General features: G+C 43.5%; 1 protein-coding gene and 1 long non-coding RNA gene across 10 annotated transcripts in view; one reads left to right on the top strand and one right to left on the bottom strand.

Annotated features, from left to right (window-relative positions):
* The window catches only part of LOC126073164 (patr class I histocompatibility antigen, A-126 alpha chain-like), a 374,107-nt gene that overhangs the window by 339,824 nt on the left and 8,864 nt on the right, over positions 1-25,419 (bottom strand). The window contains exon 7 of one of the 9 annotated variants that reach the window (XM_049879634.1): positions 7,748-8,019. The exons of 7 other annotated variants lie outside the window; for them this stretch is intronic. In XM_049879634.1, coding sequence (XP_049735591.1) covers positions 7,946-8,019 — 74 coding nt within the window. In that variant the 3' untranslated portion in view covers positions 7,748-7,945. Of the gene's footprint in view, positions 1-7,747; positions 8,020-20,544; positions 21,234-25,419 lie in introns of those variants that run through there. One more of the 9 variants, XM_049880605.1, reaches the window with a different exon arrangement.
* LOC126078246 (uncharacterized) overlaps positions 1-25,419 on the top strand; it is a 562,403-nt gene that overhangs the window by 530,068 nt on the left and 6,916 nt on the right. The gene's annotated exons all lie outside the window — the stretch shown is intronic.

Genomic DNA, 25,419 nt, shown 5'->3' with positions numbered 1-25,419 from the left:
GCAGCAGTACACTGACAGGGAACTGTCAGAAATACAAGCCAGATTCAGAAGATGACATGGAACCAGGAATATCATCCCTAATGTCAGACGGATTCTGGCTGAAAGCAGAGAATACCAGAAAGATGTTTATGTGTGTTTTATTGACTATGGAAAGGCATTCAACTGTGTGGATCATAATAAATTATGGAGAACATTGCAAAGGATGGGAATCCTAGAACACTTAATTATGCTCACGCAGAACCTGTACATAGATCAAGAGGCAGTCCTGCAAACAAAACAGGGGGATACTGTGTGGTTTAAAATCAGGAAAGGTGTGCATCAGGGTTACATCTTTTCACCATACTTATTCAATCTGTATGCTAAGCAAATGATCCAAGAAGTCAGACTCTATGAAGGAGAATGGGATATCAGGATTGGAGGAAGACTCATTAACAGCCTGCATTATGCAGATGACACAACCTTGCTTGCTGAAAGTGAAGAGGACTTGAATGAAGTACTTACTGATGAAGATCAGACCACAGCCTTCAGTATGGATTACACCTCAACATAAAGAAAACAAAAATCCTCACAACTGGACCAATAAGCAACATCATGATAAAAGGAGAAAAGATTGGAGTCGTCAAGGATTCATTTTAGTTGGATTCACAATCAACACCCATTGAAGCTTAGCAGTCAAGACATCAAACAACGCATTGCATTGGGCAAATCAGCTGCAAAAGACCTCTTTCAAGTGTTAAAAAACAAAGATATCACCTTGAAGACTAAGGTGCTCCTGACCCAAGCCAAGTGTTTTCAGTGGCCTCATATGCATGCGAAAGCTGGACAGCAAATAAGATCAAAGAACTGATGCCTTTGAATTATGTTCTCATCGAAGAATACTGAATATACCGTGGAGTGCCAGAAGAATGAACAAATCTACCTTGGAAGAAAAACAGCCTGGATGCTTCTTGGAAGCAAGGATGGCGAGACATCGTCTCACATACTTTGGACATGTTATCAGGAGGGATCAGTCCCTGGAGGACATCATGTTTGGTAGAGGGTCATCGGAAAAGAGGAAGACCCTCAACAACATGGATTGATACAGTAGCTGCAACAACAGACTCAAGCATAACAAGGATTGTGAGGATGGCGTAGGACCAGGCAGTGTTTCGTTCTATTGTACATAGAGGTTGGTATGAGTTGGAACTGACTTGACAGCACCTAAAAACATACTTAGGATTGGGATTGCTGCGTTATGTGGTGGTTCTATGTTCACATTTTTTGAGGAGCCGCCAAACTGTTTTCCACAATGGCTGTACCATTTTACATTGTCACCAGCAACAGATGAGAGTTCCAGTTTCTCACATCCTCATCAACACCTGCTATTTTCTGGTTTTGTTTTTTCCTTCATTTTGCTTTGTGTTTATCATTATCATTCTAATGGGAGAGATGGTATCTCATTACGGTTTTGATTTACACTTCCTTAATGGCTAATGACATGGAGCATCTTTTCATGTGCTTGTTGGTCTTTTGAATATCTTCTTTGGTGAAATGTCAGACCAAGTCCTTTGCTCATTTTTTGATTAGCTTGTCTTTTGTTAAGCTGTAGATTTTAAAAATATGTATTTTAGGTATTAGATCCTTATCAGATATATGATTCCCCCAAAATTTCTTTCCACCTTTAGGCTGTCTCTTCCCTTTATTGATAAATTCCTCTGATAAACAAAAATATTTCATTTTCTTGAGGTCTCATTTATCTATTTTGTCTTTTGCTTGTCATGATTTTGTTGTCTTTATCTGATAATCTATTGTTAAAAACTAGGTCCCAAAGCAACAGCCCAAGGTTTTCTTCTAAGAATTTTATGGTTTTAGTTTTCATGTTTAGATCCCTGTTCCATTTTGAATTGGTTTTTATATATGGTGTGAGGCACGAATTCTCCACTCTTTTTGGAACTTATTAGGTTGTTGTAATTCCTCGACTGATAGTGCATTTCTAAAGGGGTAAGGTGGGTAAATCCCACATTCACTCCTAACTGCCCGGTAAGGATCAGCATGCATCATATTCCTACATGGAAGTGGATCCAGTCTTTGCCTTTCCTCTTCCCCATTATTAACTGCCCGGTAAGGATCAGCATGCATCATATTCCTACATGGAAGTGGATCCAGTCTTCACCTTCCCTCTTCCCCATTATTGTTGTTGCCAGCGACCCATGCGGCACTTTCTCTGTATGACCCTAACCACCCAGTGTTAGGTCAGACCTTACAAGTTAAAGGGCATCATCTTTCAGACTGACTGCGTGTGCAGCTCTTCTCTGAATTAGCCACCTTGAGCTAAGTCAGAGTTCACAAGTTGGAAGGACTCAGCTCTTCCAACTGCCAAATAGGCAGATGCCAGGCCCTGCTGGCTCTCACTGCTGCCGTAGGTTCCTTAATTCACTGTAACAGCTCTCAGAATTCATGGACAGCATCCATACTTACAGTTCTTCATTTATTATAAACAGAAAGGATGCAAATGAAGAGATGCATGGGGTGAGATTTAGAAGGGGTCCCGACATGAGGCCTCCATTATCCTCAGGGACACACTACTCTCCCAAGGGAGATGTTCTCTCCAATCCAGGAAGCCCCCTGAACTTCCTCGTTCAAACCCTTTCATTGGCTTCATGACACAGTCATGACTGGGGTGTCATTGCATAGCCATGACTGACTGAATCACTGAACGTGCATGGTTAATTGCATCATGCCCACTCCATTCCCGAGGTTAGCTAACCGTGTAGGCTGGGTAGCCCCCACTCATTTGTGCACATTCTCAGGTTCTGTCCAGAAATTTTACATAGTAGAGGGACCTCCATTACCCAGGAAAACCCCAAGGATTGTCTCCCATGAAGCAAGGAAAAAGGCCAACTTATTTTGGGTAAGGCAATTTATTATCACACAGATAGTATAATAGTCTTGTAGTTTTTCTCTCCTGTTTATCACCACTTTTCACTTATACTCCTTTGGGGGAGTACAATATTTATCTTCTAATTCATCTACTGAAATATTCACTTCTATAAACATATTTTTAACTCCCATATGCCACTTATGGGTCCAATCGCCAATATTACAGCGAAGATACACCCACACATACATGTATCATAAATAACTCACATATTCCGTCTAAATGGTGAGTAAGCAGAGGAGGGAGCACCACAGATTCTCATTGTTTAGGGCCCTCCCATGCCTTAATCCAGCCCTGGGTGTGGGGCAGAGAACAAGGCCTGAGAGAGTAAGTTCCTGGGTTCCCAAGGACACTGCCAGGGCCAAAGGTAACTGCTGATTGGCTATTTCAGAGATCTCACCTTTCATTCCTAGAAAGACTGGATCCCTTGTTTCTGAGAGGAGAGAATGTCTCTGATAGGATCTGGAAACCTGGGCGACTCCTCCCATCCCAACCCAGGGGAAAGAAGTATTCTGATGTCCACCTCCTTTTCCTCCCCTCCATGTGGGACACCAGCTGGAGAAACTGCCCCAGCCCACCAGGAGATGGGGAGGCTCCCATCATACCTAACCACTGCAGGGTCTCCTTCCCCTTTTCCAGGCATCTGCTGAGCCGCTCTGTACACTCCTCCTCCAGGTAGCCCCGGTAGAGCTAGGCCACAGCGGCCTCCTCGCGCTTGCGCTTCAAATCTGAGCAGCCGCCTCTGCAGTTCCTCATTCAGGTTCAGTGCTAGGTAATCAGCAGTCATAGAAGTGCTGCCGGGAAGGCGCCCTTCCAACCCATATGGCAACCACACAGAGTGTGAGTGGTGTGAGATCCTGGCCCCGCACCCGCGACTCTGGAGGGCGGTGGCTGGTCAGAGCCCATTTGAGTCTAAATCGAAAAAGAAACCAGAGCGAATCTCAGTGACTCTTACTGGGTCGAGAGGCTGGGAGGGGCCCGCGGCCTGGGCGTAGCGCTTGGATTGGAGATTCGGGGCGACCCCAGTCCACTCGTGGAGGAGGGGACCTGAGACCTGGGCCCGGCGTCACTCCCCTGAGTCGCTCTAGTTGTACCAGCTGCGAAGGATCTGCAGGTTCACTCGGTCCCTCTGTGCGCTGAGCTTGGTTCTCCTTGTCTCCCTGTCCCAACACTCCTGTCCCTCCTGCTCCGCCCACGGCGCCCGCGGCTCCATCTTCGGATTCGCGGTATCCCCATCGAACCGCACCAACTCCGTGTCGCCCACGTAGCCGACCGAGATGAAACGGGGCTCCCCTCAGCCCGGGGGGACACCGCAGTGTTGAAATACCTCAGGGAGTGGGAGCCTGGGGGCAAAGTGGGCTGAGACCACCGGTCCCCCTCCCCTCGCGGCTCCCCGAGTCCAGGGTCGACGAGGGCGGGGAGGGGCCAGGGGTTGGTGGACAGAGAACTGGCGGCGGGAGGGGCGGGGGCGGGAAACAGGGGATGGTGGGTCAGGACAAAGTGGGGGGACTCGGCTTCCCCGAGGGTCCTGCGTCCCCGCGGGACGGTCCCCTCGCTCCTTCCACTACAGGGGCAGTTCCCATCCCGGCATTCACCCTCCCAAGCTTGGGTGAGCGCTAGGGCCGTTCCCCTCCCAACCCCGCACTCACCGGACCAAGTGTGGGTCAGCGCCAGAGTCCCTGAGAACAGTAGGAGGAGAATCTCGTGCCCCAAAACCCTGATCCTCCAGGCCAGGAGAGTCTCAGTGCTGGCTGAGATCACCCAATGCAAGTGAGAACTGTTCTCACGCGTCACCTGTGTCCAGGCAGAAGGAGCTGACACAGGGGGTGAGAGCCTAATCTAGCCTAGTGCGATGGCGGTGAGAGGGCTAAGTAAAAGTCCGGGAGATGGGCAACTCTACTCTGTCAATAAAAAGTCCCCTGAAGTAAGAAGGAGCCCTGGTGGCGCGGTGGTTAAGAGCTATACCTGATGACCAAAAGGTCAGTAGTTCAAACCCACCAGCTGCTCCTTGGAAACTCTATGGAGCAGTTCTACTTTGTCCTATAGGGTAATTATGAGCCAGTATCTATAGCTTTTTTTTTTTTTTTTTTATCTATAGCAGTGGGGTTTTTCTTTTTCTCTTAGTTAAATTCCTATTATGTATCCATCTTCTGCTCACCTACCCTCTCTCCCTGCCTTTATCTCTCGAAATCCCAGTGGTGGCTTCAGTGGAAACTTATGGACTTAAAAAGCAGAGTCTAATTTAGACTAAAAGTTGGTTGGAAAACAGGACTCATATCTCTAGAAAAGTCCCTTTCTGAAAAGGTGTGGTGTGGGAGGGACACAGAGGAAGGTAGGGGGAGAGCGGCCCTGGTGAGAAAAGTGCATGAAACTTTCATGTCAGTGTGAGTGGACGTTGTGCTGTAGCTGCCACAAAACATCATTTGATCTGAGGTTACATTAATATACTGTCTCAAGAATAGGGAGGTGAGGGCACTGGGTTTTCTGGGTTTCTACATTACATTGATTCTTCACTCAACCCGTATGTGTACAGTACAGGCTATATGACACTATTTTGCATCTGGGAAACATCAGTGAACTAAAGATGGGCAAAAATTTCCTGTCTTGTCGAGCATGTTTTATGTCAGAAAGAGGCAGACTATAAAAAATAAACATGGTAAATGAGGAAAGTGTTTACATACATTAGAAGATGGGAAATGTTATGGGGAAGGGGGTCCAGAGTGTGTGTGTGGGGAGAGGGAAGATGGCTGTTTTAACTCAGGTGGTCAATGGGGGCCTCATGGAGAAGGTGACATTTGGGGAAAGATTTGAAGGACATGAAGGAATTCCTTATGAGGATGTCTGGGGAAGTTGTTCAAGGGACAATGTCCCTGCAAACACAATGGGGCAGGAGTGTGTCTGTGTTCTAGGAACAGCAAGGAGGCCGGTTGGCGCTGATGTTGCTGGTCTGCAGATCACACTTAGAAGCAAGAATATAGACCAGGGGTTCCCACATGGCCTGCATCATCCTCATCTGTGGTGGTGTTGTTGGGTGCTGCTGTGGCTAGGTGCTGTTGAGTTGATGTTCATCTCATAGTGACCTCGTGAGACAAAGTAGGGCCGCCCCATAGGGTTTCCTAGGCTGTGATCTTTACAGAAGCAGATTGCTAGCTCTTTATCCTATGGAGTTACTGGGTGGATTCAAACTACCAACCCTTCAGTTAGCAGCCGGGTGCTTAACCATGAGCACTTAACCATTGGTGCCATCCAGGAATTCCAAAACCACATTAAAAAGTTATTTTTTTCTGGGAAAGAAAAGGAAGAGTATATATTGTCAGTTATGAAACATGATTTTGGGACATGTACGTTGTGGGGTTTACATTAGCTTTACCCAAAGAATTTGGTCTTCGTTCTTGGTTCCTGAGGGATAACTCTAAATCCTTGGGATTTCCTCACTAATTGAGGTTTCTTTGTTATCTGTAGGCCTCCAGTCCTGTCTTAATTACCTAGTGCTGCTGTAACAGAAATACCACAGGTGGATGGCTTTAACAAAGAGAAATTTATTCTTGCAGTCCAGGAGGCTAGAAGTTCAAGTTCAGGGTACCAGCTCCAGGGAAAGGCTTTCTCTTTTTGTTGGCTCTGGGGAAAGGGCCTTGTCATCAATCTTCCCCTAGTCTAGAGCTTCTCAGTTCAGGGACCCTGGGTCCAAAGGACATGTGCTCTGGGCTCTTCTTGCTTGGTAATAATGAGGTCCCTCTGTCTCTCTGCTCCCTTTCCTCTTTTATATCTTAAAAGATGTTGACTCAACATACAACTTCCTGCCTCATTAACATAACTGCCTATAATCTTGCGTCATTAACATCAGAGAAGTAGGATTTACAATACATATGAAAATCCCATCAGATCACAAAATGATCGACAGTCACACAAAACTGGGAATCATGGTGTCTTAGTCATCTAGTGCTGCTGTAAAAGAAATACCACAAGTGGATAATTTCAACAAACAGAAGTTTATTCTCTCATAGTCTAGTAGGCTAGAAGTCCAAATTCAGGTGTCAGCTCCAAGGGAAGGTTTTTTCTCTGTGTCAGCTCTGGAGGAAGATCTTTCTCACCAATCTTCTGGACTCGGGGCTTCTCTGCACAGGAGCCTCAGGTCCAAAAGGTATGCTCTGCTTCTGGTGCTTCTTTCTTGGTGGTATGAGGTCCTCACTCTCTGCTTGTTTCCCTTTCCTTTTATCTCTTGTAACATAAAAGGTGGTGCAGGCCATGCCCAAGGAAAACGCCCCTTACATTGGATCGGAGATTAGACCTGAGCAAGTGTGTTACATCCCACCCTAATCCTCTTTAACATAAACTAATCTTGCCTCATTATCCACAGGCAGAGATTAGGATTTACAACACATAGGAAAATTATATCAATCACAAAATGGAGGGCCCCCATACAATATTGGGAATCATGGCATCACCAAGTTGACACACATTTTTGGGGGACATAATTCAACCCACTACGTATGGCCTAGCCAAGCTGACACATATTTTTGGGGGCCACAATTCAATCCATCACAAGCCCACACCTGAGAGTTAGGTGACTCAGGCAGGAGCTGACTGGGCCAAGAAGACCACCTCATGATAAGCAGCTGACCTCAGGGGAGGTGGGCTGATTCAAACAATCATGAATATATAATGAGGCCCCAGTGAAAGCTCTGGACACTGAAGCTCCATGGGCTTCCTGGTTTGTGAAAGACATTGATGTATGTGGGAAGGTACTACATCCCTGTTTGGGACATGGAAGCTTCATGTTGGGAAGCTTCCCAGACCTTGTGCTATGTGTATCTTCTTTGTATTTGGTGGTACAGTGGTTAAAATTCTCGGCTGATAACTGAAAGGTCAACAGTTCAAACTCACCAGCTGCTCCATGTGAGAAAGCTGTGGCAGTCTGCTTCTGTAAAGATTTACAGCCTTGGAAATGTTAGGCAGTTCTCCTCTGTCCTATAGGAATCGACTCGACGACAATGGGTTTGGTTGAGTTATTCTAGAAAATTATAAAACCTAGGGGAGTAGCGGTAGTAGCAGTAGGTCAGAAGTGAGGGAATCCAGGGACCCTTGAACTTGATGCTGGCATCCTGAAAAAGTAGTGGGAAAACCCAGAATTTGTAGCCAGCAGGTTAGAAGTGAGGGTGATGTGAGGACTCCCAAGCTTGTGGCTAGCATTCCAGGTCTTTGGCATCTGGAGGGCTGTGCCCTTTAACTTGTAAGATCTTACCGAGCTACAGGTACTTAGGGTCAGAGGGAGAAGGGCTGCATGTAAAACTGGTGTCAGAACAGTACTGGCAGTAAAGTGGGGATTTGATACATCCTTACATGTGTCATTTCCATACAAAGCAATATAGCCAGGTAGAAGATTTAGGAAGTGGTTCACAGCTCAGCATAAAGAAAATCTCTGAATGCTTGCTCTCTGAAGCTATTCCCCAAACCGATTTCTTGCTAACTTCTTTGTACAAACCAAGGAATCAAGATTTTTCTAATTTAAACATAAAGAAATTTATATATGTGATATTGGGGCTCAGTTTATCTTGGGGAAATCCACAGAACCAGGCCTGAGGCTACACAAGCAGGAACAGAACCCACAACCCCGCCCTTGGTTGGTCCCATACGGAAACCACGGCCGCTGCTGCTGCATCAGATGCCATTGCCCACACCACTGACACCCCTGATGCTGGACACTGGGCCCTGCAGCCAGGATGCTGTCCCTGCTGCTCCTGACAACTGGATGTCACTACTGCCACTCATGCCGCCCTTGCCAAACCGCTTTCTCCACAGTCCCATCTTCTCTGTGTCACCATGTCCTGGGTCAGAGTCTGACATGTGGACATCTGACCTGTAGAGCCTCGGCCTCAGGCCTGTGTCCAACTGCAGAAATGTTTGGGAAAGTGAGTTTTCCTCTTTTGTGAAAGGAGGTGGTCTCAGCTGCCTTCCCGGGCTCTTTAAGCGAGGAATTTCCATAAGGTAGGAGGAGGTTTCAAAGTGCTGCGGTGGGAGTGGGGTTGGAAATAGAAAATGAATGACCAATGTCCTTTCCTGAAGCAGTGATTTGAACTTTACCTGCCATGTTGTTGGTACTTGGATTTGGTTGGATGAATGAGTGACTAATAAATGTCATTTTTCCACTGATTCCCTTCATAGTTTGTTATGGGGTCCAACTTTTATCTGTATTAGTTTGTACTTCCAAATAAATACAGTGTCATTATGGGATGATGGAATGAGAACTCAATGTCTTCTTGTCTTTGTTTCTTACCAGACGTGAAAAATCCATGTCTATTATTTAGGAGGATCAGTGTGCACTGACATTTTATGCTAATTTTTAGTTCCAGTACATGCACATATTTCTGGGGAGAGGACCCATAGCATTTATCGGTTTTTATGTGACCCTCACTGTCTTAGTTATCACGTGCTGCTCTAACAGAAATACCACAAGTGGGTGGCTTTAACAACCAGGAATTTATTTTCCCACTTTTAGGAGGCTAGAAGTCTGAAATCAGGGGACAGGCTCTAAGGGAAGTCTCTTCCTCTCTCTCTCCTTGTCAGCTCTGGGGGAAGGTCTTTGTCTCTTTCCAGCTTCTATTCCTCAGTCCCTTGGCGATGTTCATATGCAAATCTATCTGTCTTCCCCCATCTCTCCTTGTGCTTTTTCTTTGATTGCTTAATCTGCTCTTTTATATTTCAAAAGAGATTGACTTAAAGCACATCGTACCCTAATAATAATTGACTCTGTTGAATTGTGGTGTTGGTGAAGAATATTGAATATATCGTGGACTGCCAAAAGAACAAACAAATCTGTCTCGGAAGAAGTATAACCAGAATGCTCCTTGGAAGCAAAGATGGTGAAACTGTGTCTCACATACTTTGGACATGTTGTCAGGAGGGATCAGTCCCTGGAGTAGAACATCATGCTTGGTAAAGTAGAGGGTCACTGAAAAAAAGGAAGACCCTCAATGAGATGGACTGACACAGTGGCTGCAACAATGGGCTCAAGCATAGCAGCAGTTGTGAGGATGGCCCAGGACAGGGCAGTGTTTCCTTCTATTGTCCATAGCGAAGCTATGAGTCGGAACCAACTCAGAAGGCACCTAACAGAAACAACCTTAATACTGTCTCATTAACATGACAAAGAATACTCATTCCCAAATGGGATTATAACCACAAAGTATACCCAGTACCCCAGTGCCATCCAGTGGATTCCAACTCTTAGCGACCCTATAGGACAGGGTAGAACTGCCCCATAGAGTTTCCAAGGAATGCCTGGCAGATTCGAACTGCTGACCCTTTTGTTAGCAGCCATAGCACTTAACCACTACGCCACAGGTTAGGATTTACAACACGTTTTGGAGGGTCACGGCTCTATCCATAACACCCACAGGAGTCTAAAAAATCCTAGTTTAGACACAGTGTTACTAACGTTTTGCCATGAACAACTGGTCACCAAGCTGTTTTTAGGAGGCCAAAGGACATGATATAAATGCTTATCTTTTGCTTGGCTGTTACCAGTCTGTGACGAGATAAAGTGGAGGTTTACTTGCTTACTCTTACTCTCCATTTTTAAATATATATGTCATCGTGGGCTCGAAAAAAACAGTTCACACAGCAGCCCTAGTCCACAGGCCATACTTTTTGTAGCATGGCTCTAGATGGAGTTTTATTCTAGCACCTGGTGTCAGGTAAAAAACAGAAAATAATCATTAGTTAACGGGAATTCTTTTTCCACTACTATGATACGCTTAGTGTTAAGGTTGACTCTTCCACTAAAAACAACTAAAAATAATAGATAAAATATAAAAAGCATCCAAAAAGCGTAGAAGAACAAACAAGAGAATAATCATTTAGACCAAAATATAAAAATGAGCAAGAATTCAGAGAGAAAAGTTGTGTTTACCCTGAAGGCATTTGCCAACTCTGGAAAATCATAGCTTTGGATTTCTCAGGCTCACAAGCTGTAGGAGATAGGAGATGATGCCTAGAGCTTGTTCAGGTTCAGAGTGTAACAAAAACCCTGGAAAATCTGGGAAACCAAGGGTTCATACCCTCAGAGTAAAGGTGAAGCAAAAGAAAATCTGCTTTAACCCCCAATGCAAGAGTATCCAAGGAAATTTGCCTTTGAGCCAAAAAAAAAAAAAAAAGACCAAATAACAGTGTCTGAGAATTTGTAACCACTAGACAGCCTTTCTTGGGTTTGTTGTCCAAATTTGCTTCACCATTGTGGGCCAAAATAATCTCAATTCATGCATTTAGGATATAATAGGCCTGGATTGGTGGTGACCCAAAACACAAATCTCTAGAGAAATTCATGTTTAATCTATGTGTCAAAGAATTTACACAAATAATTTCACAAGAAAAAAGAGCAGCTCACAGCAAGAAATGTGTATGTATAAATGGGAAAAAGATGTCATTATTCAGAATGAGATGAAACAATAGAGAGTAATAAGAACCTCATAAGAATTCTATTTTAGAATTATGGGAAATAGAATACAACATAACCATGGTGGTTATGTATGAAGAAAAAATGACAATCTTGAAAAGGCCTGCAAAACATAGGAAATTGAAACTTATATAGCTTTTTGAAATAGAATCAAAGAGAATTTTTAGAAATTAAAAGATAACAATTTGAATTAAAAAATCATTTTATAGACTTTGCTTCGGGTGGCACAATCAGTTAACACTTGATTATTAACCTAAAGGATGAGGATTCGAACCCACCCTGCAGCGCCATGGAGGAATGGCCTAGTGATCTGCTTCCATAAAGTTTACAGCCAAGAAAACTCTATGAAACAGGTCTTCACTGTAACATATGGGGTCACTATGAGTCAGAATTGACTCAAGGGGAACAAGTTTGGTTTTTGTTGTTGGGCCATGATGACAGGAATCAGAATTACTCTCCTTCCATAAACAACGAAAAATTCATACAAAGATATAAAACACCGTTTTCAGACACTGGACAACAGGCAGCACAAGACTGTGATCCCTAAAAAAGAAAGAAAAGAGGTGAGACTACACTTGTCCAGCTTCCTTCCTGGAGAGTTTCCAGGACACAGTGCAGGGAGGAAAAACCCTAACACAGCCCAAGAGCTTTTGTTTTTATTTTGTTTTTTTAGTTAAGCTGATAGAGTTGTGAATTTGGGAGCTCAGAACAATTAGAATTCACAAGGTGAGGGCCTATAGAAAAGACACCAAATAAAAAATCACTGGAAGCCTGCAGAGGGTTTCCCTCAGGTCTTCAGCTGATCAGGGCATCCGTGTAAGGAAACTACCCAAGGACAGGAAAAGAACAGTCCAAAAGGACTGCAGGGAACAGTTCCTAGTGCTCCACATGGCTGGGAATAGTGCTTGTTCCCACCAGCGAGACTGGAAGAAATCCTAATTCTCTGGCAATTGGGTAGAGTATTCACAAAGTTCTTGTGTCAGAGTTGGGAATAATTAGCCCTGAACTAAACATTGTTCTGGTTTCAAATGACAGATATTAAAACCAAGACCCAAAAATCAAACAGTTTCCAAATAATTTGATGTGTCTGTGAGGATCAGTACAATCTATTCCATTTCTGACATTAAATGTGTGGATTGGTCAAATCCAATCTACTACCTGTTCCACTTCTCTGGTACAACTAAGTTGAAGGAATTAAATCCCAATTTAAATCTATTAAATTCAGTTCCAATATACCTACACAGGCAGTACTTCTTCCTTCGACCCTAACTAACCACTTGCAGCTAGGTCAGACCTCACAATTTGTAGGGCACAGTCCTTCTGACTGCCAAGTCTGCCCAAGACCTCAGATGCCAGCCACGAGCTTGGGGATACCCACAACACTCACATCTAACTTGTTGACTACAAATCTGGGATTTCCCACTACTTTCTCAGGATGCCAGCTGTAAGCTCAGGAGTCCCCAGAGCCCCTTCACTTCAGACTTGTGGGCTCTCAATACTCCCTCAGGTTTGATAATTCACTACAATGACTCACAAAACTCAAGGAAAGTGCTATACTTATGATTACTGTTTTATTATGGCAAATAGGATACAAATGAAGAAGCACATAGGGTGAGGAGCTATTTGCTAACATGAAGCTTCCATGTCCCACAAAGCAATGCATTCCATTCCTATGTGCATAAATATCTTTCACCAACCAGCAAGCTCATGGAGTTTTTGTCCAGAGCCTTTATTGGAGCCTCATTGTGTAGGCAAAGGAGCCCTGGTGGCATAGTGGTTAAGTGCTCAGCTGCTAACTGAAATGTCAATGTTTCTAAACCAGCAGCTGCTCTAGAGGGGGAATGAAGATCTGGTGATCTCTTCCCGTAAAGATTACAGCCTAGGAAACCGTATGGGGCAGTTGTACTCTATTCTACAGGGTCGCTATACCTGCGGATATAATCCTGTTTGGAAATAATGGTTTTTGTGTTATAATTAGACCATACCTGAGTACAGTGGGCTCTAAATCTAATCGCTCATGAGTTATAAAAAGAGTAGACGAGGCACAGACAAACACACATGGGGAAGACAGACGCCATTTGAGAACGGCCAAGGATCCAAAGAAACACCCAGGGCTACTGACAAGGAAGGATTTGACACAGCCAACACTTTGATTTGGACTTTTAACCTACAGAACTGTGAGACAATTAAAGTTCTGTTTTTTAAACCACTCACTTGTGGTATTTGTGTTACAGCAGCAGTAGGTAATTGACACCATGTACCTATTTAACAAAATGAGCACTGCAGTTTCTCTAGTCCATGGGAGAGAACATTTACAGTTTGAACTGCTTTCTTTTCATTTTCTAACCTTTCTGTTTCTACTTAACAAAATTACCTCCTTTGAATCCCAAAATTACCTGTTAGACAGGGCCACCATTCTGGGATTATAACTCTGATCTGTATTCCTGGTGGGTGAGCACCAAATCCCTCCAACTTGATCTCTGTACCTACTTCTGGTCTCTGAATCCCTAGCTACAGCACCATGAGGTACCGTACATTCACACAGTTCCCAGAGTCACTCTTGTGGTATACAGGCTTCTGAAATGGCCCCAATGACCCCCTTGTGTAACACATCCCCTTTGAGCATTAGCTGGACCTACTGATTCTCTTGTAACAAATAAAATATGGCAAAAGTGATGGAATATACATGTTGGATATATGGGAATTGGGTCAACTGTGTCAAAGTAGCCTGCTCGAGCAAGGCTCGGGAAGCACAGGCTCCCTGATATCAAATGACCCCTGCATTCATTTCTACCTGACGGGCCGCTCCTCTAAACCTCAACTTCCACAGTCCCTGCCACCAGAGAGGATAATGAGAAGGAGGTCAACAGCAGTGATCCTAACCCTGTCTGGGATGAACAAAATCTATAAAGAAGACAGGAAGTGAAGAAATCTAAAGACTCCCAAATCTAAGATTTGTTGAGCCCAAACTGTCCCCCAGGGAAGCCCCCATGGCTACAAAAATTAAGAAGGTAACAGTCTCCATTCTCTATGTGCTGCCCCCTGTGTCCCAGCTCTCCCCTTCTCCAACTGAAATAAATATTCCAGGCAGCACACAATGGTGAACGGCGTAAATACATCTCTGTTCTTCTCCACATCCACACACTCCTGGGGAATCCTATTCTCTCTACGTGTATTTGTTAGGTATTAATTCAGTTGTATACTGCAGAAATCCAAATAATAGCGGCCTAAACAGGATAGACGCTTACATGTGTCTCACAGGACGGTACAGCTGGCCATCCTGGGCTGTTAGGATGGCTCTGTATATGAGGTTTTCTAGGCAAGTGGGTTTTTAGGTTCCTATTGGAAACCCTGGTGGTTTTTATTGGAAACCCTGGTGGCACAGTTGTTAAGAGGTACAGCTTAACAACTATAAACAAAAGGTTGGCAGTTTGAATCTACCAGGTGCTCCTTGGAAACTATATGGGGCAGTTCCACTCTGTCGTACAGGGTCAACGTGACAGGAACAGGATTTTTTTTTTTTTTTTTAGGTTCCTGTTATGTTCCTTCTCCACTGTACCTGAGGTGTTGCCCCCATTATCATTATTAAGATAGCTAAATGCCATGTCCCTGGTCCACAAGCAGAGTAGAGAAAGCAGGGAAGGAGGAAAAGACCTCTTCCGTTAAGGACAAAACCCACAACTTCACATCTGCTTCATTTTATTGGCCAGAACTTAATCACACAGCAATAGTTAGGCTCAAGGGAGGCTGGAGAATGTGGTCTTTCCAAGATAAAACTCTATTTCTATGGATTAAGATTAATTTTTGCTATATTTAGTCAAATTTAAAAAATAAGGAGTGCCACAGTTGTCATCACCAATATTTTGAAGTAAATCAACTAGAGACGCCAATGCTCTGTCCCAGAGGAAGATCCTTTCCCTTTCCTTCCCAGTGTGTTGGCTGAGCAGTCCTCACTGTGATCTCACTTTAGAAGGAGAAAATGTAACTAATGCTGAACTGACCCAATAGATTCCCAGCATTGGATCTCTGCTCACATTCTTCAAGAAAGGTGCTGGAACTTGAGAAACTATATTTGAAACCAGGGCAAAGTCTTCATGACCTGTGGCCCTGGGCTCTGCCTCTGTCCCTTGTCACCATGGTCTTGCTTGCTGTGATGGGGCAGAGTCTTTAGATTCCTGGGCAAATTAGCCAGCAAATCCCAATAATCCAGCTCCCACTGTTGGGTTCCCGGAGCCCTCTGAGTCCCGCCTTTGCTGTCACAAAGGGCAGAAGGTCCTTATACATCTGTCATGGGTTGAATTGTGTCCCCAAAAAGTGTGTGTCAACTTGGTTAAGCCATGATTCCCACTATTATGTGGCTGTCCCCCATTTTGTGATTGCAATTTTATGTTAAAGAGGATTAGGGTGGGACTGTAACAACACCCTTACCCAGGTCATATCTCTGATTCAATATAAAGGGAGTTTCTCTGGGGTGTGGCCTGCACCACCTTTTATCCCTCAAGAGATAAAAAGGAAAAGGAAGGGAGCAGAGAGGGGGGAACTCAAACCACCAAGAAAGCAGTGCTGGGAGCAGAGCGCATCCTTTGGACCAAATGTCCCTGCGTGGAGAAGCTCCTAGTCTGAGGGGAAAATTGATGAGAAGGCTGACAGAGAGAGAAAGCCTTTCCCTGGAGATGATGCCCTGAATTTGGACTTTCACCTTACTAGACTGTGAAGAAATAAATTTTTTTTTGTTAAAGCCATCCACTCTGGTATTTCTGTTACAGCAGCACTACATGATTAAGACAACATCCCTGGCTAGCACGGGGTCTTGGGATGAGGGTCCAGGTGTGCACTGCCTAGGGTTCCCACTCAACACTGGACACACTCCCACACCCCGGGCCAGAGCTATCTGACTGAGTGTCCTTAACCTGAGCCCAAGGAGGCCCTTCTCTGTGTACCATTCCTCCCACTGCCTCCTTGTCCCCTGAGACCACCCACCTCTCCTCCCACCAGTCACCATGGGCTGTATTCTCTTCTCCATCCTCCCTCTGAGTGTTAGGATTCTATGTATGCACCCTAGCCCTTGCATCTTCACTTCTTTCTCATCCTTCCTCCTCTTAACTGCTGATTTCATTCCTGCATACAAATTTCCTAACATTTTTACCGCATCCTTCTCCCAGGAGCCTCAGAAAACTCCTTTCCCGAAGGAATATATGATGGCCCATTTTTTCCATCCCCCAGCCTTCAATCTGTCCTCTTGCCTTCTTGCAAATGTGGGAGCATGTCCCCCTCCAGAACCCCAATATACTCCTTTGCTGGCCTTTCCAATTCCCTGTTATTTTTTTCCTGCACTTTCTCCAACCTATTCCCCTTCACTTGTTATGGTCTAGGGAAGTGTCACAGCCCTGAAACAGCAGGAAGAGAATCCAGACTCCCATCTGTAAGGCCTAGAATAATTCAAAAGTTCCCAAAAGCCTGAGTATGTTGGTTGACGACACCCTGAATGCTTCATTGGTGAGTTAAAAAGAGCTCTCTCACTGGTGCCTCAAGGCCTGCATCAATGGGAACAGGATCTGTGTTATCCTTTTCTGTTGCTCTGTAAGACTCACAAAGCAGGTTGGGAAAAGACAAGAGGAGACTGACTCCTGGCAAACCCATGGAAAAAGGGATCGAACCATTATTAACTGATTTTTGGAAGCAGATCACCAGGCTTTTTTTCCTATCCTATCTTACTCTGAAGCTCCACTGAAACCTGTTCAGCATGATAGCAACCCACAATCCTCCACTGACAGATGAGTGGTGGCTGTGCTTGAGGTACCTCGACCTGGAATCAAACAGGGTCTCCTGCGCGGAAAGTGGGAATTCTACCACTGAACCACCACTGCCCTCTCTTGATATATAGTATTCCATCACACATCTATCCATCCTATTGTTGATGGACATTTGAGTTGTCTCCAAGCAATTTAAACAACACTGCTATAAACATTCTTGTATATGAATCCTAGGGAATGTATACCAGAGTTTCCTTAGGGTGTATACCTGGGAGCCATAGAGCATGCACATGTTCAATTCTATTAGGAAATGTCAAAATATTACCAAAAGTGACGATATCGATCCACATGCCTCTCCTCACTCCCCGCAGTGAATGAGAGCTCTCATTGCTCCACGTTCCTGAGTACTCAAAATAAAGAATATTTTTCCCAGCCTCTTCCCTTGCAGCTAGGTATAAGTTCTGTGACTAAGTTCTGGACAAAACGATGTTACAGCAAATGGTTTGTGCAATTTCCAATTAGTGTCCTTAAAGTAAAGGGAGTGCAATTCTCCTTAGCTTTGGTCCTTCCTACTTTGCTGGAGTGGAGAGGTGATGGGTGTAGTGCTGTCATGAACCATTTGTATGAGGACCACGTCCTAGTGATCAGTAAGTGGGCACTAGGAAGATCCTGGGACATTGGTATCACAGGGCAGATTCTCCCTACTGGCCCTGGATCACTTACTCAGGAAGTGTTCATGTGAGAGTGAAATAAGCTTTTCTCTTATTTGTTGTTGTTAGTTGCAATCAAGTAGATTTCGACTCACAGCAACCCCGTGTGTGCAGAGTAGAACTGATCCATAAGTGTTTTCAAAGTTGTGACCTCTTGGAAGCAAATCACCAGGCCTGACTTCCAAGGTGCCTCTGAATGGGTTCAAACTGCCAACCTTTCTGGTGGTATTCAAGTGCTTGATCATTTGTGCCACCCTTTCTTTGTGCATCTTCTCAGTTCTTCTCGTTCTCTACACTACTTTCTTTGGATAACTCTGAGTTTCGTCTCCCTCATAATTTTGCCTTGTACGTATATAGTGAATTTGAGGTAGTTCGGGGCTGATTGAGGGAAAAGATATGACCATGAAACAGCAATACTGCACAACACACTATTTATTGGGTCAGATGCGTTGATAGCTGCACACAGGGGATGGTGTCCCACAGCAGGAGGTCCTCCAGACTCAGTGGCACAGGAATCCACCAAAAGGAGAAGAGGAAAAAGGAACTCCCAGGGGAGATGAGAGAAAAGGTAGGGAGCTGACAGCTGCCTAGGCCATGTTCCTCTGCAGCAAGGGGCGGGGAGGGGGAGTCTCTGGGTGCGAGAGCTCTGAAGAGCAGCAGCACCTACAGGGTTTTATCTTATCTAAGGCTAGAAGATGTGGGGTGCAGTTTCATGGGGTATGCAAAACAGGCAGGAGCCCTGGTGGCACAGTGGGTAATCTTTTGGCTGCTAACCAAAAAGGCTGCAGATGAAATCTAACCAGCTGCTCCTTGCAAGCCCTACAGAGCATTTCTACTCAGTCCTGTAGGGTTGCTATGAGTTGGAATGGACTCAGCAACGGATTTGTTTTTTGGCTTGGTAAAAGAGGCTAGCTCTAAGTTACTAAAAATATGCTCATTTTGCCCCACGGTTTCTCCTTGCTGCTTCTAGTAAAATGTGAGAGGAAAGAGATGGATCAAACTCAAAGTTTTACAAAATTTTTAAACAAACTAAGTGTGTAAAAGTTTGAGTTTGGTGCCATTAAGCTTTCCGGGCTAATGGTGCCCATCTGCTATGAAAAGATAAACAACCTGAGACTAATACGTAGAGGCTGACTTTGGCTCATTTCTATAACAATCCATCCTCTCACTCCATGTTGCTTTATAATCTAAGTTGTATGTTATTTTGTAATGCCTGAGTTTGGGGACAAGGCATCTTCAAGATCCAGAATCCTATAAGGACACAAACTACAATTGCAAGGTTGATTCACAGCCAGTCTGTCCATTTCATGGAGGAAAGCCAGAATAGAAAAGGAGAGAATTTTATTTGCTCAATCTGTTTAGTTAATAGAATGGCATTATGTGTGTGTGTGTGTCCCTGGCTATCTGTACAACATGTGTTATCTGCCCACATGCAGCAAGATATACCAATCAATGCTGACAACAGTAGGACCTTCTCAGGGAAAGAAGGGGCACAGCAACACATCAGGGGATGGAGTCAGAGCTTATCTGAGGCCAGCAGTAGGGGATCTGATTGTCCCCAGAGTATGGTCCAAATGATGTTACCTGGTCTGGGACAAGTAGTTCCACCTCCTGGATGTCAGGAGCAGGTCTGGGTTTGGTAGTTGTTATGGACTATAGTATGTCCCCCCCAAATATGTGTTGTATGTCCTAACTTCTATGCCTGTGGTTATAATTCCTTATGGGAATGGGTTGTCTTTACTATGTTAAAGAGACAGGATTAGTGCAGGGTGTGTCTAGAGTGCGTCTCTTTTGAGATATAAGAGATTAAACAAGCAAGCAAAAGGGCAGAGATAGGGGAAAAGAGATGCCAAGGCACATAAGATTGCCCAGGAGCAGAAGGTAAAAGAGACAAGGACTTTTCTTCAGAGTTGACAGAGAGAGAAACCCTTCTATTAGAGCTGGCACCCTGAATTCAGAGTTCTAGCCTCCTAAACTATAAGAGAATAAATTTATGTTTCTTAAAGCCATCCACTTGTGGTGTTTCTGTTACAGCAGCATTAGATAACTAGGACAGAATTTGGTACTGGAAGAGTGCGGTACTGCTCTAAGAGACACCTAAAATTTTAAGTGGTTTTGTAATTGGGTAATAGGTAGAAGCTGGAAGTTTTAAGGTGCCTAATAGTAAATGCCTTGATTGCCTTTAAGTGACTGTTGGTAGAATTACGGATGTTAAAGGCAATCTGGTGAGGGCTCAGAAGGATGTGAGGAGAGCTACAGAAAGTCTCTACTGTCTTAAAGAATACATATTGCACCAGCAACAGAATGTTGCTAGAAATAGTGGATGTTAAATGTGCTTCTGGTGAGGCTTTAAAAGAAAATGATCAAAATAGGAGTGGACAGTGAAGGAAGGGTAATGTTTTTTATGCAGTGGCAAAGACCTTGTCTGAATTATTTCAAATGTTTGGTGGAAGGTAGAACTTGTAAGTGATGAATTTGAATATCTGACTGATGAGATTTCTAAGCAAGATTTTAAAGGGGCCACATTGTTTCTCTTTGCTTTTATAGGAAAATGTAAGAGAAAAGAGATGGATTTAAAAATGAACTTGAAAAATGAAAACAAAATTTAAATATTTGGAAAATTCTGTTGTACAAACTAAAGACACATGCTTTAGAATTTTCACCAAGAATATGGCTACAGAATCTTTTGTTAAAGAGATCAAGCCCGCAACTGATGGATCTAACCAACAACCACAACAGAAAACCCATTAGCTTAGACTGAAGGGGACAGAGGAAGAGAGAAAGAATGCTGTCTGCCTACAGAAATTCTACAGACAGGAAACAGGCTAAAGGAGCTAGATCTGTTTTCTTCCAAGAAAAGGAAAGGACCATCCCTGGAGCAGCTTGGAGATCAGCAGAACTGTTGGAAGGAGCATCGGAAGCAGGCCTGCATTAGTTTCTGTAAAAATAGTGTGATGGGGGCATCTGAACTCCTCTAGCTTCACAAGGAGGAGGGAGAATCAAGTTCAATAAGCTGATTCTTATGAGGCAGAGGTCAGATGTGCCTCCACCCTCCAACCTTTGTGCTGATTCTGATGCCAGCCGTCTCTCCCATGGCACCCTCTACTTCTCTGCTGAGTTGGATAATTCATTGCAATGGCCACACAGAACTCACAAGCAATACTCTCAATTTCTGGGTTTATTACTGAAGTAACAGGTTATAATTCAGATTCAGGAACGCTCAGAATCCCCTGCCTCTGCTGCCATTGTTTCTCTGTCACTGCTTCTCACCATCTTTGGTGTTACAGCTCTCTCTCTCAGTCTCCTGGCTCCAGGAGCTTCTCAGCACAGGGATCCTGGATCTTCTTTCTTGGTTGTGGTGAGATCTTTCCTTCACTCCTCTGACATGGCTCATTTTAAGCCTGGTGGGATGGCAAAAATTACCAATCCCCTCATACACACCATATTTGTATGGTCCCACCCCCACAAGGGTGCCATGTACCTTATTTACATTATTAGTAATCTATCCAGTCTTCATGGTGGGCCACAAGCACCTCATTTGCATAGTCCCACAATTTGTTACTAAATTTTTTCTCCTTAATTTTCTTTTTTTGATGGCATGCGCTTTCAGCATTACAATGCATACTTAGTAATTGAATGTTTTTAAATTTTTGGTTAGAAAAATGGATTTTGAGAAATAAAATTTGGCAATACAATCTGCCAATGAGGCTACTGGCACAGTGGTACCACCAATCTGTGGTATGATGGTATGCAAATGAGAGTTACATAAATAATTCATTGCAGGTGCCTTTCCATTAAGTTACGTGGGGAAACTCTGGTTTTCCAAATATGACACCAAAAAACAAAACAAACCCATCAGGGCTCCCTAACTATCACACAGGAAAACCATGTTATGCTTGCAAGCCTCATCTTGTAGAAATAAATATTTCCTAGATTACTTTGTTGCTTCTATTGTTGCAGGCTGTCTAGGCTATAGCAGTTACCATGTTGTTGTTGTTAGGTGCCATCGAGTTGGTTCTGACTCATAGCTACCCTATGTACAACAGAATGAAACACTGCCAGATCCTGCATCATCTTCATGACTGTTATGCTCGAGCCCGTTGTTTCAGCCACCGTGTCAATCCATCTCACTGAGGGTCTTTCTATTCTTGGCTTACCCTCCACTTCACCAAACATGATGGCCTTCTCCAGGGACTGATCCCTCCGGACAACATGTCCAAAGTATGTGAGACTAAGTCTCGTCATTCTCATTTCTAAAGGGCTTTCTGGCTCTACTTCTTCCAAGACAGATTTGTTTGTTCTTTTGGCAGTCCACGGTATATTTAATATTCTCCACCAACACCACAATTCAAAGGCATCAATTCTTCTTCGGTCTTCGTCATTCATCGTTCAGATTTGCATGCATATGAGGCGACTGAAAACACCATGACTTGCGTCAGGCACACCTTACTCTTCAAGGTGACATTTTTGCTTTTCGCTAATTTAAAGAGGTCTTTTGTAGGAGATTTGCCAAATGCAATGCATCTTTTGATTTCTTTACTGCTGCTTCCATGGGTGCTGATTGTGGATCCAAGTAAAATGAAATCCTTGACAACTTCAATCTTTTCTCTGTTTATCATGATGTTGCTTATTGATCCAGTTGTGAGGATTTTTGTTTTCTTTATGTTGACGTATAATCCACACTGAAGGCTGTGGTCTTTGATCTTCATCAGTAAGTGGTTCAAGTCCTCTTCACTTTCAGCAAGCAAGGTTGTGTCATCTGCATAATGCAGGTTGTTAATGAGTCTTCCTCCAATCCTGATGCCCCGTTCTTCTTCATACAGTCCAGCTTCTCAGATTTGCTCAACATATAGATTGAACAGGTATGGTGAAAGAATACAACCTTGACGCACACCTTTCCTGACTTTAAATCACGCAGTATCCCCTTGTTCTGTTCTAACGACTGCCTCTTTATCTATGTATATGTTCTTCATGACACGATTAAGTGTTCTGGGATTCCCATTCTTCCCATTGTTATGCATAATTTGTTATGACCCACACACTTAAGTGCCTTTGCATAGTCAATAAAACACAGGTAAATATCTTTCTGACATTCTCTGCTTTCAGCCAATACCCATCTGATATCAGCAATGATATCCCTGGTCCCACGTCCTCTTCTGAATCTGGCTTGAATTTCTGGCAGCTCCCTGTCAATATATATACTGCTGCAGCCACTTTTGAATGATCTTGCAAAATTTTACTTGCATGTGATATTAATAAAACTGTGCGATAATTTCCGCATTCGGTTAGATCACCTTTCTTGGGAATAGGCAAAAACATGGATCTCCTCCAGTCGGTTAGCCAGGTAGCTGTCTTCCAAATTTCTTGGCATAGACAAGTGAACACTTCCAGCGTTGCATCTGTTTGTTGAGACATCTCAGTTGGTACTCTGTCAATTGCTGGAGCCTTGTTTTTTGCTAATGCCTTCAGCTTAGATTTCTTCCTTTAGTACCCTCAGTTCTCGATCACATGCTACCTCCTGAAATGGCCGAACATAGACCAATTCTTTTTGGTACAGAGACTGTGTATATTCCTTCCATCTTCTTTTGATTCTTCTTACATCATTTAGTATTTTTCCCATAGAATCCTTCAACATTGCAACTCGAGGCTTGAATTTTTTCTTCAGTTCTTTCAGCTTGAGAAACGCTGAGCATGTTCCTCACTTTTGGTTTTCTATCTCCAGGCCTTTGCACATGTCATCATAATACTTTACTTTGTCTTCTCCAGCCACCGTTGAAATCTTCTGTTCAGCTCTTTTACTTCATCATTTCTTCCTTTTGCTTTAGCTACCTGATGTTCAAGAGCAAGTTTCAGAGTCTCTTCTGACATCCATTTTGGTCTTTTTCTATTCTGTCTTTTTAATGACCTCTTGCTTTCTTCATGTATGATGTCCTTGATGTCATTCCACAACTCGTCTGGTCTTCGGTTATTAGTGTTGAACACATCAAATCTATTCTTGAGATGGTCTCTAAATTCAGGTAGGATATACTCAGGGTCATACTTTGGCTCTCAGGGACTTGTTCTAATTTTCTTCAGTTTCGACTTGACCTTGCATACGAGCAATTGATGGTCTGTTCCACAGTTGGTCCCTGGCCTTGTTCTGACTGATGATATTGAGCTTTTCCATCATCTCTTTCCACAGATGTAGCCAATTTGATTCCTGTGTATCCATCTGGTGAGGTCCATGTGTACAGTCACCATTTACGTTGTTGAAGAAAGATATTTGCAATGAAGAAGCCGTTGGTCTTGCAAAATTCTATCATGTGATCTCTGGCATTGTTTCTATCTCCAAGGCTATATTTTCCAACTACCGATTCTTCTTCTTTGTTTCCAACCTTCGCATTCCAGGCACCACTAATTATCAGTGCATCCTGATTGCATGTTTGATCAATTTCAGACTGTAGAAGTTGGTAAAAATCTTCAATTTCTTCTTCTTTGGCCTTAGTGGTTGGTGCGTAAATTTGAATAATGGTCGTATTAACTGGTGTTCCTTGTAAGCCTATGGAGATATCCAATCACAGATAGTACTGTACTTCAGAATATATCTTGAACCATTCTTTTTGACAATGAATGCCACACCACTTCTCTTCAAGTTGTCATTCCTGGCATAGTAGGCCATATGACTGTCTGATTTAAAATGGCCAGTACTAGACCATGTCAGCTCACTAATGCCTGAGATATCAATGTTTATCGGTTCCATTTCATTTTTGACTATTTCAAATTTTCCTAGATTCATACTTCCTACATTCCATGTCCTGATTATTAAAGGATGTTTGCAGCTGTCTTTTATTTTGAGTCATGCCACATCAGAAAATGAAGGTCCCAAAAACTTGACTCCATCCACATTATTATCCTCTACTTTGAGGAGGCGGCTCTTCCCCAGTAGTCTTTTGAATGCCTTCCAACCTGAGGGGCTCACCTTCTGGCACTATATAACACAATATTCCACTTCTATTCATAAGGTTTTCACTGGCTAATTCTTTTCAGATGTAGAACACGGGGCCCTTCCTCCTGGTCTGTCTTAGTCTGTAAGCTCAGCTGAAACCTGTCCACCACGACTGACCCTGCTGGTATTTGAATACTGGTAGCATAGCTGTCAGCATCGCAATAACATGCATGCCCCCACAGTACAACAGACTGACGGACATGTGGGGCTTATTAGTTATGTGATTTTCAAATATTTTCTCCCAGTCTGGGAGCTGTATGTTGAGTTTTTTGATGGCATACTTTGATGTATTTTTTTTTTAATTTCGGCAAGTCCAATATATCTTTTTTTTCTCTTATTAATAGTGCTTTTGGTGTCATATCTAAGAAACCATTGCCTAATCCAAGGCTATGAAGATTTATGCCTATGTTTTCTTCTAACAATTTTATAGTTTTAGCTTTTACATTTAGATCTTTGTTCTATTTTAAGATAATTCTGTAAAGGTCCTACTCGATTCTTTTCCACATGGATATCCAGTTTTCCTGTAATTATTTGTTGCAAAGACTATTCTTCCCCCACTGAATTGTCTTGGCATTCTTGTTGAAATACAAATGACTGTAAAT

Source organism: Elephas maximus, chromosome 1, assembly GCF_024166365.1.
Source record: "Elephas maximus indicus isolate mEleMax1 chromosome 1, mEleMax1 primary haplotype, whole genome shotgun sequence".
In the NCBI taxonomy this organism is placed as follows: domain Eukaryota; kingdom Metazoa; phylum Chordata; class Mammalia; order Proboscidea; family Elephantidae; genus Elephas; species Elephas maximus.
The sequence above is the reverse complement of the archived record's forward strand: the minus strand, read 5'-3'. Positions and strand labels throughout refer to the sequence as shown.